Here is a 14,155-nt window from a genome sequence, read left to right as displayed (position 1 = left end):
GAGAATCAACATCCTGTCAGTTGCAGAGATTCTGTATCTGGTGCTGCTGTTGCTCTGAAGAAAAAATGCAGAAATCATCTGGAACTCATGAAGTAGACTCTAGGAGTTTAGTTCAGCTCAGGTGTAAAGACATTCCTACAAACGAGAAGGGTGTGTGCTGCATGTCTTTATGAAACCGGATACAGAACACAACTCCTGATTCTCAGTGGGATATTCTTAAAAGTTGATCACCTCTAACATGACTTTGAGAGATGCAACAATTGGTTTGCACATTGGCCCACTGTTTAAAAACACGAAAAGCACAAAGACGTGTTGGCACAACTGACTGTTGTGATTTTTAAATGTATTTTTGATGTATTTCTTTTTGTATGATTTATAACATTTATTAAATTTATCTTCCATGTCTTAGAGTCTGGTCCATGAAAATATTGTGTCACATTAAACTTGAAACATGGAACAGCTCTTTAGAATTGCATAATAAAGCATCAGTGTGTAACAACAGCCCATCTCCACATCAACAGCTGTTATTGAACGTTAGTCTCGCTGCTTTATCCTCCAGTTCTGTCTGGATCCTGCTCAGAAACATAGTGTCCCACTGCTTCATCAGTCAAACTTGAACATGGAAATGAACCCAAAGAAGCTGGGGTGAGGGGGTGGGGTTCTCGTCACGTACCTAGCCGGACAAGCTTTTTTTTTATCCTCACAGAACAAGCTCCTCTCTGTGACACAGTCTGTCAGTTTATTTTTGTTTTTGTTCTCAGTCTTTTGTTTTTCTTTATTCAGGTAGACACTGGCTCCCGGAGGGCTCCGCCCTTTCACCTGTCTGTACCTGGGAGTGTTGGTTTGTTGTATTCTGTTGAAGCTCCTCTGCTTCTGTTTCTACTCTGTGTTGTGTTTTCTGTTACTTTTGGTCTTCTCATCTGCACTAAAGGCCTGTGTTTGTTATTATGTTTCTAGTTTCTTCCCACTTGGAGTGGTGCTTTTTTGAATACTTTCCGGATTACAAGTCGCTCTGGAATACAAGTCGCACTATTAAGAGAAAAGTTCAACATTTAAGAACATATTCAACAACGTAACATTGCATTCGACTCCGAACGCCATTCAAATGTCAAATTCAAGTCCGCTGCCTCTTTTGACATGTGTCTAATTTAATGCTCAGTGTTTGTACAAACGTGTTCATAAACTAGACGCTCCCATGTGGAGAAGCTATCTTTTAGCCTCATCGCTACATGATGGAGGCTTTGACTGTATTTCTCATTTAAAATACACAGAAGATACTTATGATGTTGAGAGTTTAAGTTATTTATTGTAAAAAGCTCTACAAAAGCACAATTATCTCTCCTTTCTGTGGTCAGGATAGCAGTATTTTTTTCTTTTTCTTATGGTGATTGTTACCTTATTACAGTCTGCAGGAGCTGCATCTCAATCTCTGTGTTTTTAGCAGCTCTTCTGTCTGTTTGTTACCCAGTTTAATGGCTTGCCGTCCCGCATTAATCCAAGGAGAGAAAAATAAAAACAAAAATAATGTCTTGATGCAAATAAGAAAAAACATCAAAACGTCCATGAGGAGAATGATCAGATTCTGAGCAATGTTTGTTTTGTCTTGAACAGCACTTCTTCTGCATTTCTGTCAGCTGACAGCAGCAAATACTGACACAAACCTACACCGCCTGCTAATGGTTGTTAGTGGGAAGCAACTGGATAAAAGGCAACCGGTTTTTAGTGGTGAAAACAGCCAATATATGAGCCTATTGATGTCTAAATATAATCACAAATATGTTGCTCCTGAGAATAAGTTGCAGCCCTTGCCAATCTATGATGAAAAATGTGACTTATAGTCTGGAAAATACAGTATGTTTTTATTGGTTTTCACAATTTAACTGGAACATAAAACAAACAACAGTGATAAAGTAATCAAGACGGTAAAATAAAGTACAGAGCATTTTCACTTAAGCTTATCCAGTAAAGTAATAACAGGTTTTCATATTTGAAAGTATGCACCTTCTTGTTGTATATCTGATCTTCTCTAAATGAAGCACGTTACAATATTCTTTCAACCATATGTGAAATGAAGGAGGCTTGTCCGAATTCCAGCACATTAACACCACCCTTCTCGCCAATGAGGTACACGGAAATGGCCTTAGCCTCGTTCTTTGAACATACCTAACCAGGTTCTGTTATTCCAAATACTCCAAAAAGGGGATTTAATGGCACTTAGCTGTCCATGGCATCTGAGAAAATCAAATACGGAGTTCCAAGAAGTTCTACTCTCTGACATTGAAATAAAGTGATGTGATAGAATCCTTGGATCTTTCAAACATTTGACACACAAGTCTGATTTATCTTTATAAATCTGCTTCAGCTTAGTGGAGAAAAATGGATCCTATATAGTGCTTCAAATTGAACAAGAGTATGTCTGGCATTTATTAAACTACTGTGAACATGTAACGCAAACCTGCGACTCATCCCTCCGTCAACTCCACTCCCAACTCATCCCTGCCCTGGTCTGGGTGCTTGGCCTCTCCGTGGCTACATGGCGGATGTTGGGGGAGGTCCGGGATGCTGCCACTGCCCCGGCGGGGGTCAGGGCGTGGTGATGGCCGGGCAATCTCCCCCTTTGTACATTCCATTATCATCCACATTTGCAGGTGTCAGCTCACCTTAGCTCTAATAGTTTGTGTGACAGAATGAAAAGCTTTATTTGTGTAGGTTTGTATGATGGAGTGTGTGAGCTGCAGTTATATTGTGTACATTATGATCAGTTTAAATGTGGAGACTATTTTACCCAACAAGTGTGTGTGTAACTACAGAGTGTGTGTGTAGACAGGCCCCGTCCATTCTAGTTTGTTACTTAGTCCTGGTTGTTTTATGATGTTGCTTCCCTCTGATGCCATCTTCTTCTGTCCTAGCTTCCGACCTAGCTGTATAAATAAAGGTTCAACAACCCTGCACTCTGAGCACCGCCCCTCCCAACCCAGAAAAACGAGCAGGTCCTCTCGTTTGCAAGACCAAGCGGCTTCAGTCAAGAACAGAATATCTGAGTTGTTCTATCATTCAGTTGAATTTTAAAATGTCTCCCCTTAGTGTGATCTTTACTGTCATATCTTGTATATTAGTCTGTCCACAGACAACAGAAGAAAAAAAGCTGCTGGGTTGATTTAATGTGCACTATTCAAGAGAAATAAATAAAATTGAAATTCAAGTTGATTTTTAAAGGTAACAATAACTCACATAGCCAAAGATGATTTGAAATCTTGTTTATTTTTACATCAGTGATTCACTCATTTGCAGAAAGAGTTACAAAGTACACAGATTTCCTTTACTTAGTGCCAGACATTTCTAATCAGTATCACGTCAAACTATAAGAACTGTCAGAACACTTTCCCACAATGCATTGTTTTGTAATCATCATGGTGGCTTGCAGTCAGCGCAGTACTAGATATCCAGCTGAACTCGCTTGGAGGGGCGCCGTGTATCTGCCCCTTTCTTGTGATATTTTTATTAGGGCTGGGTTGAAAAAATCAATTAATCGATTTGAATTGATTTAAGCTTAACGGGTCAATTATCAATTCACAAAAGATTTAGCACATAAAGCTAAAGTCCGCTAGCTCAATGCTAACGTTCAATTTCAATTTTATTTATTTAAAAGGGACGAGACAAAAACATGAACATTTTAGTTAGAACTTCTCCTTTAGAGAATCCATGTAACACTGGATGATATTAACAATCTCAGTATTTCACTGATACATTTACAGTATGTGAACTGGATCAGATTAATATGAATATTTTCTAGTTAAGTAGAAGATTCTTAATGTGTTTCTAAACAAATGTGTATAAATTTGTAAACTTAAAGCTGAAAATTGAATTGAAGAATTGAAAGAATCGCAAAAAATGGGAATCTAATCAATTCGGGCTCTTGTGAATTGAATCGATTCTGGAAATTATAACTGATAACCAGCCCTAATTTTTATGATGAGTGGCTCTGATGTCAGAGCAAAAACTACCCAACATGCACCATGTGCAGAGCTCCATCTGCCTACATGATCTCAAATACACCTAGGGACATAGACAGGTGGGGATTCAGGAACATCCCCTTTCAGGTAGAGTCTGAGGTGCCAGCACTGCCCCCAGGCTAGCACACATGCACGCACGCACGCACCCCCCCCCACCCCCCCACACACACACACACTTTAACGGAGCTAGCAGTGATCTGCACAACACTTCCATTTTATATGCATAATCCATCTTTGCAAAAGTTCGGATGTTGTAGAGATGCTACAGAAGTCGGCTCTAGGTTGACATCATGAAATGGGCGACACCAACAAGGATAAAAAGGTGGAGCCTCAGAGATCGGGTTGTCTTACTTCCAGGTAGGAAAATAAGCTCATGAATATAACTTAATATAGTACATAATTATGTTAAAAAGTTACGGTTTTAAAATTTGGCATTCTGTTAGCTTTTTGGACTATTTTGGCATTTACTAGGATGTTTTAGGATATTTTGGAGCTGATATTTCAGCTACATGCTAGCTGTCTTGGCTAATTCAGGCTTTTTAAAAATGTTGTTTAGGCTGTTGGAGTTAGGCTAACATTCACACGCTGGCTGTTTTGACTAATTTAGGTTTTCTTGTCAGGTTTTTGGGCTATTTTAAAGTTTAGCTATTTTTCAGCTACATGCTAGGTGTTTGGCTAACCTAAGTTTTTTTTATATATATATATATAAACCAGCTTTTAAAGCAGCTTTAACGCAGCCTGGGCTCCACAGACGTCAGCAGTCAGAACACAGCATGGCCTGGGCTGGGACACACCCTGTGACACAATTCTGGGAGGTGTCACTCTCCTCCAACTCTACAGGCTTCTATTTTTAACAGATACTTGCAGAGAGGTGAGAGAGAGGCACACACTGGGAGTTATATGAGCTGCAGCTCATTCCTCAGATAGTGACGGACGGAGCCCCCACTCTGTCTGGACGGTGTAAGGAGGATGTGTCACAGGTCTGGCAGTGGACTTTGAGAACTTAGTGAATTTTGCTCAAATTTTGTACCAGTGAAGGGCTCCAGTCTGTTTTGTATTGTTACTCAAGCCAAGGGGACAATGCCAGAGGAGAAAGGTAAAAATGAATTTTGATTTCTTCACCCCTTTCTTTTGCCAAGTGAAAAAGGTTTTTTTAAATTCATTTAAGAAACGATTTATTGCTTTCTATAAAATGTTAACTTTAGTAGTTTTGGGGTTCTTATGCAATAGTAGTTGGAGAATCTGTGAATGACAACAAGCCTGTGGTGGAGAGCTGAAGGCTGCTAGTTGATATCCTTCCTGCCTGCAACATCCCTGGCATCAGCAGTGTTTTCTAGAACGCTGGGAGCTCCGCTCTTTGGGCAGCTTAAGCGGTGATGTGGACCAGATCCACTCACAACTATATTCCTCTGGACATGGAAGCAGTTGTGCCAGTGCCTTATAACATGACCTTTTCCATGCTGCATCTTCATGCATGAAAGTCCCCCCCCCCCATCAAGATTAACATGTACGTGCAAAACTAGCTTCAAAAGGTGTCTTCTTTTTCTTTGTTGTTTTTGCATTGTTTTCTATAGAAGTCTTTCAAAACTGTTTTTTTTAGCTTGATAATCCATTAAAAGCTTCCATTGCATTGTTTTTAGATTTGTTGATTTTCTTTGAGAATAAAGGAACTAAATCTCCAATTAGGGCTGAATGATATGCATTCTCCACTGTTAACCTTCACTTAGTTGGAAGTGAAAAGATTATTTCCTGATTACTGTCTTGTTTTCAACAAGGTGGTGTCCCCCTTTGTTTCTAAAAGCAGACTCTGAACTGTGTTTTCTGGAGGGTAGGAAGTCATGCACCCTGCTGTCACAATGAGACTGTTGCGTTTGTCGGCAAGGACAAAGAGGTGACACAGCCACGCATACTTACTGGCACCTGCTCTGAATGCAGCATGACAACCTGGAGAGATTAGGCAATGTTCAGTATTGATGTGGTGAAAGCTTATTGGTTTGTTCTGAATTTGAAGCTAATGCAGGTTAAACCCTCTAACACCCGAGCTTTAGCTCCAGTTTTGACATTCTTTTGAGTACTGTAACCCTTCAACCGTTCAACCCTCTTCATCCAGGTGGCATTGTCTTGAAGTTAAATCATAGGAACTGGGATTAAACCTTGAAATGTTTTGTCGCTCATCCAAGTGGCTTCAACAGTCTGGTGCAGTATTCAAGCAGATTCTGGAGAAGGGAAAAACAACCTTACAGTAATATGCAGCACTTTACAGTAGTGAAGCGCTTACTCAATCAATCAGCTGATTTTTGTCATGGAGAAATAGTCTTTGTGCCGTTATGCAACACTTCATGTAAGTAATGTCAGTACAAAGTTCTACCAGTCCTTGCAGCCAGGGAGGGGAGAGGGGTATCAAGACGCACCTCTCAAGAGCATAGCAGGAAGAGTAAAGTCGGGATGAGCCTCTCCAGATACAGAAAAGGTAAAGTGGAGAAACGCTTGTTGGGGACACGAACATAAAATGGGGTAGTTCTGCTCATCCTGCAGGGACAAGACACATAGAGAAGTGCAACCCTGCCAACTCTCCCCAAAGGTAGAAAAACATGCTGTTCCGTAAGTGACGTCTTGTACTCATGGTAAATGGTGTCTACTTTGTTTGTATAGTAGGGCTGGGTATCAGTTATAATCTCCAGAAACGATTTGATTCGATTCACGAGAGCCTGAATCGATTCGATCCCGATTCTTTTGATTCTTCTTTTCAATTCAATTCAAGTTTACATTTACAAATAGAAATACATTAAAAATCTATTATTTAATTTGAATATATTTATATTGATCTGTTACAGGTCACATATGAAGTAATGAGTTGTTAATATCATACAGAGTTACATGGATTCTCCAAAGAAGTTCTAACAAAAATGTTCAGATCATTAACATTCTAAACATTGTTCTGCTTCTCCTGGAGGATGTTTCAGTTTAGACACTTGGTGGTGATCGCGCTACAGAAGTACACCTTATTCAAGAAGAAGACAACAGTATGAAGGAAAAAAAGTGAAGTTTTAGACCACAAATAGTTAATTTAAAAATTATTTCCTTAAAAGAGTTTGAAAAATTAATGCCTGTAAGTAAATAAAGATGTTCATTTAGTAATGTATTTTTTTGGTCAACCCAACGTTAGCATTAGCCATCCTATGGGAAATTCTACTGAACGAGTGAACATTAAATCCATTGTTTCTGCTAGTGTTTTGTTGTGATTGTTCAGGATTATATGTATTTTGTAAGATGATGTTTGTGTCTCTGTTGTTTGTTGTTTTTGTTTATTCTGAGGGACCTGGTCTGCAAATTAGCTGTTAGCTAGATGGCCTGCAGGCTAACCTACGTTTTTTTTTCTTTTCGTTTTTTAGGCTCATTTAACATTTTGCAAATGTTATAGCCAGCTATCAGCTTCAGCATCTTCAGCTATCAGCACTAGCAAATTCAGCTTACAACATTCACACTAGCATTATTGCAGGTAATTTTTTACATCTAGTTCATAATTATGTTAAAAAGTTATGGTTTTAAAGTTTTAAACATGTAGATTCAGAGTGTTCAATAAATGTTTATCCTGGTCGGCCCGCGACCTCAGGTGTGTTTTAGATTTTGGCCCCCTGTGGGATCAATCCCTAGTGTCAAACTCAAGTTTGACACTCCTGTTCTAACACCAAGGGTGTTCATTTGTATAAACCCCTTTAGTAATTTAGGCTAAACTATATTTATGTTGGTTATATTTGTATTCTTTTTTGTTGGACCAGACTTAAAGGGGCCCTACCATGATTTTCTTAAGCTTTTCAGAGTGAAATATATCAATATATAAGATCATATATTACCTTTGGATCAGTAAAAAACAAATTATTTATGAAATATTAGTTATATTTTGTGAGTTCTTTCATACCCCGAAGTAAAACGACTCAATTCCTGAAGCTCCCCCTGCCGCTGTGCGAGGCTGCGGTCCACTTCATAACGCCATCCTAGAGTCTGTGGCAGTATGTCTGTATTTCTTCCACGAAAACAATCCAAACTGGCTGCACATATGATATATCTGCCTTTAGTCTGCCTGGCCATTTCTTCACTGTTTCACAACACACACATGCAGCTCCTTCACGGCTGTGCCAGACCGGGGGTTAAAGGAGCCCCGTGTCTAAAGTAACAAACTCCTGTTTGAGCTGGAATTTACTGAAGACAGGACACAACTGGAAGATATACAGTATTCTGCATCTAAAAGGAAAGGGTTTTTTGGTGATAATCACTGGGTAAGGGGATACATTTAGTGTTGTGTTAGTCTGGGGGCGGAGCTGTGAGAGCAGACTCTTCCTGGAAGGAGCTGTTGGCATCGATCTTACATCAGCACGTTTCCAACCGCTCGTTTTCATGAGTATGGGAGGGGCTGCTGCAGACAGTGCAGGTTTTTAGAGGATTACTCTTTAATGGATGAATGGATCAAAATACCACTTTGAGGTTCTTTATAGAGAGGAATGAACAGTAAAATGCACTTAAAACCTTAAGAAGTAGAATTTTCCTGGTAGGGCCCCTTTAAAAAAAGAGAGAGGAGGATGTTTGGGGGGGAGAAAAGGGGGAAGAGAGATGCTAAGGAAATTGGAGGATGATTACTCAGTGGTTGTGGTGGTGAGGGGGTAATCCCTCCACTGGCCGTGGTGCAGTGGTAGGGCGGTCGACTCCTGATCAGAAGTGAGCGGGTTCAACTCCCACCTTGCCCGCCCTTGTGTCGAAGTGTCCTTGGGCAAGACACTGAACCTCGAATTGCCTCTGGTGGGAGGTTGGCGCCAGTGTTTGGAGCGGAGCCACCACTAGTGTGTGAATGGGTGAATGGGTTTGGGCCCTCGAAAGAGGGTAGAAAGCGCTATACAAGTATACAAAGTTTACCATTTAAAATGCTGGAGGATTATCATCATTACTGTCAGGTGTGAATGCTTCAGTGAAGAGCTTGGAGTGGGGATGACCCCCCCCCCCCCATTGAACTTTTTACATTCCATCATGGACAGTATGCATGTGGGAGGATACGTGTTTGACACACATTTATTAACAGTCATTCCTGCATTTTGAAAGTGAAGTCATTTTTTTTTTAAATTAAAACTAAAGCTGTCAGGCGATATTTTTTTTTAATCGCGATTAATCGCATTTCCCGAGTTAACTCGCGATTAATCGCAAATTTACATGTGGCCTTTTTTTAGGAAACAAATGTGTGCTTCGTGGAATTTAGCAGTTCTACATTAATTATGAAAACAAGAATGACAAAATTAATAGTTTTCATCAGAAATACTTTATTTTGTAACATTGTATTGAGATAAACTTTCTTAACAATGAAAGGCTGTAACATAAAATGCCTACTTTTCTTTTAATTTTATTTTAATGATCAAATTTTTACTATTTCTTTTGATTGTTTCTTTTAATGTTTTATGTAAAGCACTTTGAATTGTCTCTGTACATGAAATGTGCTATACAAATAAACTTGCCTTGCCTTGCCTAACAAAAGTCCAAGTGCAAGTGAAGGGCATTTTAAATTCAAAGCTTCAATCAACGTTCAGTAAAATAAAAAAATAAATTAAAAAAACATCAAAAATAAAATTTCCATAACACTTTCATGTTCATTTTTTGTCAGGACCAAATCTTTTCCTCCTCTGAACTGCAGTAATAAATGAAATAGAGATTTATCATTTCCAATGAACTTTTGTTTTTTAAAACCTTAAAGACTGAGAAAAGCGGGATACACTGTGGATAGTTTGACAGTCTGTTACTGCCGCCGCGTTCTCTGGCTGCAGCTCGATACAGCGACGTGTCCAGTGGAGCTCACGCCATGAATATGCCGGCAGACAGACCGCTATGCTGGGGCTGGATCACGCTTAAACCTCCAGAACATTTAAAACGTCCCCCGGTGCGCTTGATGTTCGGAACGTCAGGGGTCCGCAGCTCTCGGGACGCGGCGCCAGACGCGAGCCGGTACCACCAGACGTGGTTCTGGACGCGAACCGGAGCCGGGTTAGGGTGCAGGAGCTCTCCAGGTCCTAGCGCCGGCCGGTTTTAGCTCGCAGCTCGGTGGTTGGAGACCCGCCCGTGATCTAGTGAGAGCAGCCGGTGAGTTACGGGGCGGGACGCCCGCGCGCGCGGTATGGAAAGGCACGTATGAGAAAGTCCGCGATTAATGCGTCAAAAAAATTGTCGGCGTCAAGCACATGTCAGATTAATGCGTTTTTAACGCGACAAATCTGACAATCCTAATTAAAACGTTTAATTCTAGCTCAATACATACTTTTTAACCTAATTTTTTATACAACATTCTCGCATTGAGTCTGTGATCATTCTTGGAGATAAACCTTTTCAGGTTCTGGATGTGTCCTAAAGTTTGAAGTGAAGATGAGACATCAAAGTCACACTATTCACAACAAGGCGATCTCATTGTGAAAAAACAGCTTTCTATCCAGCGGTGATACTGCCTCCAGCTCTGTCCAAACAGCTGACACAAATCCTTCCACAGAGGAGCTTCTGTTCATGAGTCATGATCTTTCTCTGTGGGTTAAAATACACCAGCCTACAAAATACATTCAGTTCTGGTTCGTGGCATTGCTTTCGTTCCTTCCTGTGCTGTTTCTGTGTTCCTCTCCATCAGCTGGATGCTTGCTGGAACAGTAAAAGCATCCTTTTCTGCAGTAAGTGAGTACACATGTACTGTTTGGGTTTCTGCATCACTGCAATAGTGAGCATGTTATTTAGTTACGGTTTTCAGAGATTTGACATGACGGCTGCAGCTTAATATGGATCCACCAGACTTGTTCTGTTTGGAAAGTGATGCTGAATCAGAGAGGAGTTCCTTCTAAAAAAAGGATAAAGAGTTCTCTCTGTTCACTCTTTGGTTTATCTTAATTACATTTTAAAAAACATGTACCATCAGAGTATTTTAGAATAGTTTTCATGAACTGACCTGAACTGTTTTGTCCTGAGGTTGATATTCAGGCTGGACCAGCAGCAGCAACACAAGGAATCACAAGTTTGAGGCTATTATTCTTGGACGCAGTTAAAGCTATGATAAAGTTTTTACACAAAGGATGTGTTGATTGGAAAGTATAGCATCCATAAACCCATAAGTTCTGTTTCTCCTGCATAATTATACTGAAAGTTTCATTCTTTATGAGAAAATTATGTTTCTTCCAACACCTGGAGAAAATGCTGCAGGTTTTCTTATGGAGCAAAATGTTGCAAAAAGACTTGTGTCTTTATGACACACGTATGATTACATTTCCCTGAGGGAAGTGCTGCTGATTAACAGCACCATGCTGCTGCTTATCTCGGTGTCTCTCTCCTATGTCCATACACGGGAAGGCTCACTTTCCAAAATTCTGTCTCTGTTTTTTTAAAGATTTCCCTCTATCTTTTTATTAAAAATGCAAGTAATCTCTAATTGTGCTGAGTGTTCTAATGGTTTGGAGAAATTGATAGAGTCCAAAGTCAACAGCACTTGCTGTGTCTAGTGGTGTTCATGCCTTCCACCCCTGCTGTCTTTGGAATGGGTTCACTCCAGAAAAGCTACAGGGCGTCATGGAATCCTGTACGTTGAAGGCATGTGATGTATTTGAGGATTTGAGGGTGTAGGAGCGCCCCCCCCCCCCGAAAGGTATTTGAGACAGACCTGCTTATATGTCCCATAGTGGGGAGGCCATGAGATAAGCATGTGCAGTTTATGATGATGATGCATCTCGGGGTTCTTCTATAGGGAAGGTATGTAGCAGCATGCCCTAACCCGGGTAGTTCTTTGGTACAAGCATGCAGGCTGTGAGCTGTTCAAACCCCTAGAGCTCAGTATGGAGGCATGCAGCATGTCAGAGCTGTGACTGTATACAGCGCAGACATGCCGCGCTGCGCTGCTCAGATGGCTGCCTGCCTGTCTGTGACCTTTGGGACAATGACATCAGAAGTGGCTGAGGGAGAAAACAGACACCACACAGGCTGATGGACAATATGGACAACTGGCTTCTGGACAACACACACAGCATACGTGAGAGAACTAGCCTTGTTGAAGTCTTACGGCCCCCACCAGCAAAGACGGCATTTTCTACTTTGAAGTGCGTTACGGAGGCCCCACTTGGTTTGACCTCCTCAATAATACTTTCATGTTCTGGGTGACAGTTATTGGACTATGACATGCTGGAGCCTCAGAAGTTTAGGAGGCTCCTGAGGAGAAAGTAAGGCACTACCACTGCAAGGTGTTGACAGAGGGGGAGGCTTGTTCCTTGGCCCTTCATATGCATTTTCCAGGCACCTGGGGCATTATTTCAGCTGATTTGAAAGCAGTAGAGAAGGTAGGGGTTAGTACTTAAGTTCAACGCTAATACTGCAGACCTGCTGGGGTTCAGCATGTGTTGAAAGTTAAGCATGGTTGAACTTTGACCAATCAGGGATACACATTTGGTAGTGAGTCATGGATGGTGTCCCTCTTAATTCATGGAAGTGTCAACTCTTTAAAAATGAAGCATGGAGAAGAAATGAATAATTGTGGTTTGTGAGTGGCCAGAATTATACTATTATAATGACATGACTCCAAGTCTTTCACACACTGTAATCAAGTTTTGAAAGAAAAAGCTTGGAGCAAGATTTGCACCACTTTACAGCACTCAAGCTTCTTCCAACTTTAGGTGGTGGTGTAGTGACAGTCCGGTGTGAACACCATATATTGAACATGCGTCACATGTGAGTGAGGGAAGATCAGAGCGTGAGGTCGACAGACAGATTGGAGCGGGGTCCACCGTTATGCAGTCGCTGTGCTGATCTGTTGTGGTGAAGAGAGCTGAGCCAGAAAGCAAAGCTCTTGATTTACCGGTTTATCTTTGTTCCAGTACTCACCTATGGTCATGAGCTCTGGGTCATGACTGAAAGAAAGAGATCCCGACTACAAGCGGCTGAAATTAGTTTCCTCCGTAGGGTGGCTGAACTCTCCCTTAGAGATAGGGGGAGAAGCTCTGTCACCCAGAGTAGAGTCGCTTCTCCGCATTGAGAGGAGCCAGTTGAGGTGGCTCGGGCATCTGGTCCGGATGGCTCCTGGACGCCTCCCTGGTGAGGTGTTCCAGGCATGTCCCACTGGGTGGAGGCCCCGGGGAAGACCCAGGACACGCTGGAGAGACTATGTTTCTCGGCTGGCCTGGGAACACCTCGGGGTTCCCCCAGAGGAGCTGGAGGAAGTGACCGGAGAGAGGGAAGTCTGGGCATCTTTGCTTAGACTGCTGCCCCCACGACCCGGTCCGGATGAGCGGAAGAAGATGGCTGGATGGATGCTGTTTTTAATTTTTGTTCTAAATTAGTGTTATTTTACTTTTTTACTTGAACTTTTCCTGTGAAGCACTTTGGATCCCTAATAGGAGTTTTTAAGTTCTTTATAAATAAAGTTTCATTCATTCATTTTTCAGAACGTGACGCTCGCAAGAAACAATACTTGCATGGTCACTCAGTTTATGAGGGTGTGCTATACTCCTCCCATGTCCGATGACAGATTTCCTGAAACTCCAGGGATGTTCAAAGACTTAGAAGTTCTTTTTTTTTTTAGTCCTCTGAATTGTACTTTTTAAATAACCCTTTCTCTGAGTTACTTGGAGTGTTCCTCTGCCTTCATGGTTAATGGTAGCCATTAATTTCTGCTCGACCGGTCTCTGGACCCCTCAGAGACTGGACTTTTTTTATATCTCAATCACTTGAGACTCACCCACACCAATCAATGTATTTCTTTGTGTATTTTAGGTTTTTTGAAGTCTGTTTTCACTCTGACAATAAAGGGCTTATTGTTCCAATCTTTTTTTTTTACAAAAAGATGAACTTTTACTGACCTTGAGAGTTTCATGAAGGAAAGAGAAAGGTTAAACATCCAGGGGGGTGAATACTTCTGCAAGGCACTGCCCAGTCTTAATTCCCATTTGCAACCATTTCCAAAGATAACTATTGTATTTAAAATGTTTATTTAGCTAGTTGTCTCACTCCGCCTAAAACAGGAATAACAAGTCATTTTAGAAGCCATTTTTTCAGAATCAGAGACAACTTTATTGCCAAGTACGATTTTACACATATGAGAAATTTGTCTTGGTGATGATGGTGCCTACATCCATAAAAGAAAAAACACA

At 41.1% G+C, this 14,155-nt stretch overlaps 1 protein-coding gene across 14 annotated transcripts in view; it reads left to right on the top strand.

Annotated features, from left to right (window-relative positions):
* The window catches only part of ablim2 (actin binding LIM protein family, member 2), a 69,567-nt gene that overhangs the window by 6,409 nt on the left and 49,003 nt on the right, over positions 1-14,155 (top strand). For 6 of the 14 annotated variants that reach the window (XM_024287610.2, XM_024287614.2, XM_024287613.2 and 3 more), the window contains exon 1: positions 4,941-5,109. The exons of 1 other annotated variant lie outside the window; for it this stretch is intronic. In XM_024287610.2, the coding sequence (XP_024143378.1) occupies positions 5,094-5,109 (16 nt within the window). In that variant the 5' untranslated portion in view covers positions 4,941-5,093. Of the gene's footprint in view, positions 1-4,940; positions 5,110-14,155 lie in introns of those variants that run through there. 7 more of the 14 variants (XM_024287622.2, XM_024287616.2, XM_024287615.2 and 4 more) reach the window with 4 other exon arrangements.

This window comes from Oryzias melastigma, linkage group LG18 (genome assembly GCF_002922805.2).
Source record: "Oryzias melastigma strain HK-1 linkage group LG18, ASM292280v2, whole genome shotgun sequence".
Lineage (NCBI taxonomy): Eukaryota > Metazoa > Chordata > Actinopteri > Beloniformes > Adrianichthyidae > Oryzias > Oryzias melastigma.
This window is presented reverse-complemented; position numbering and strand designations above follow the sequence as displayed.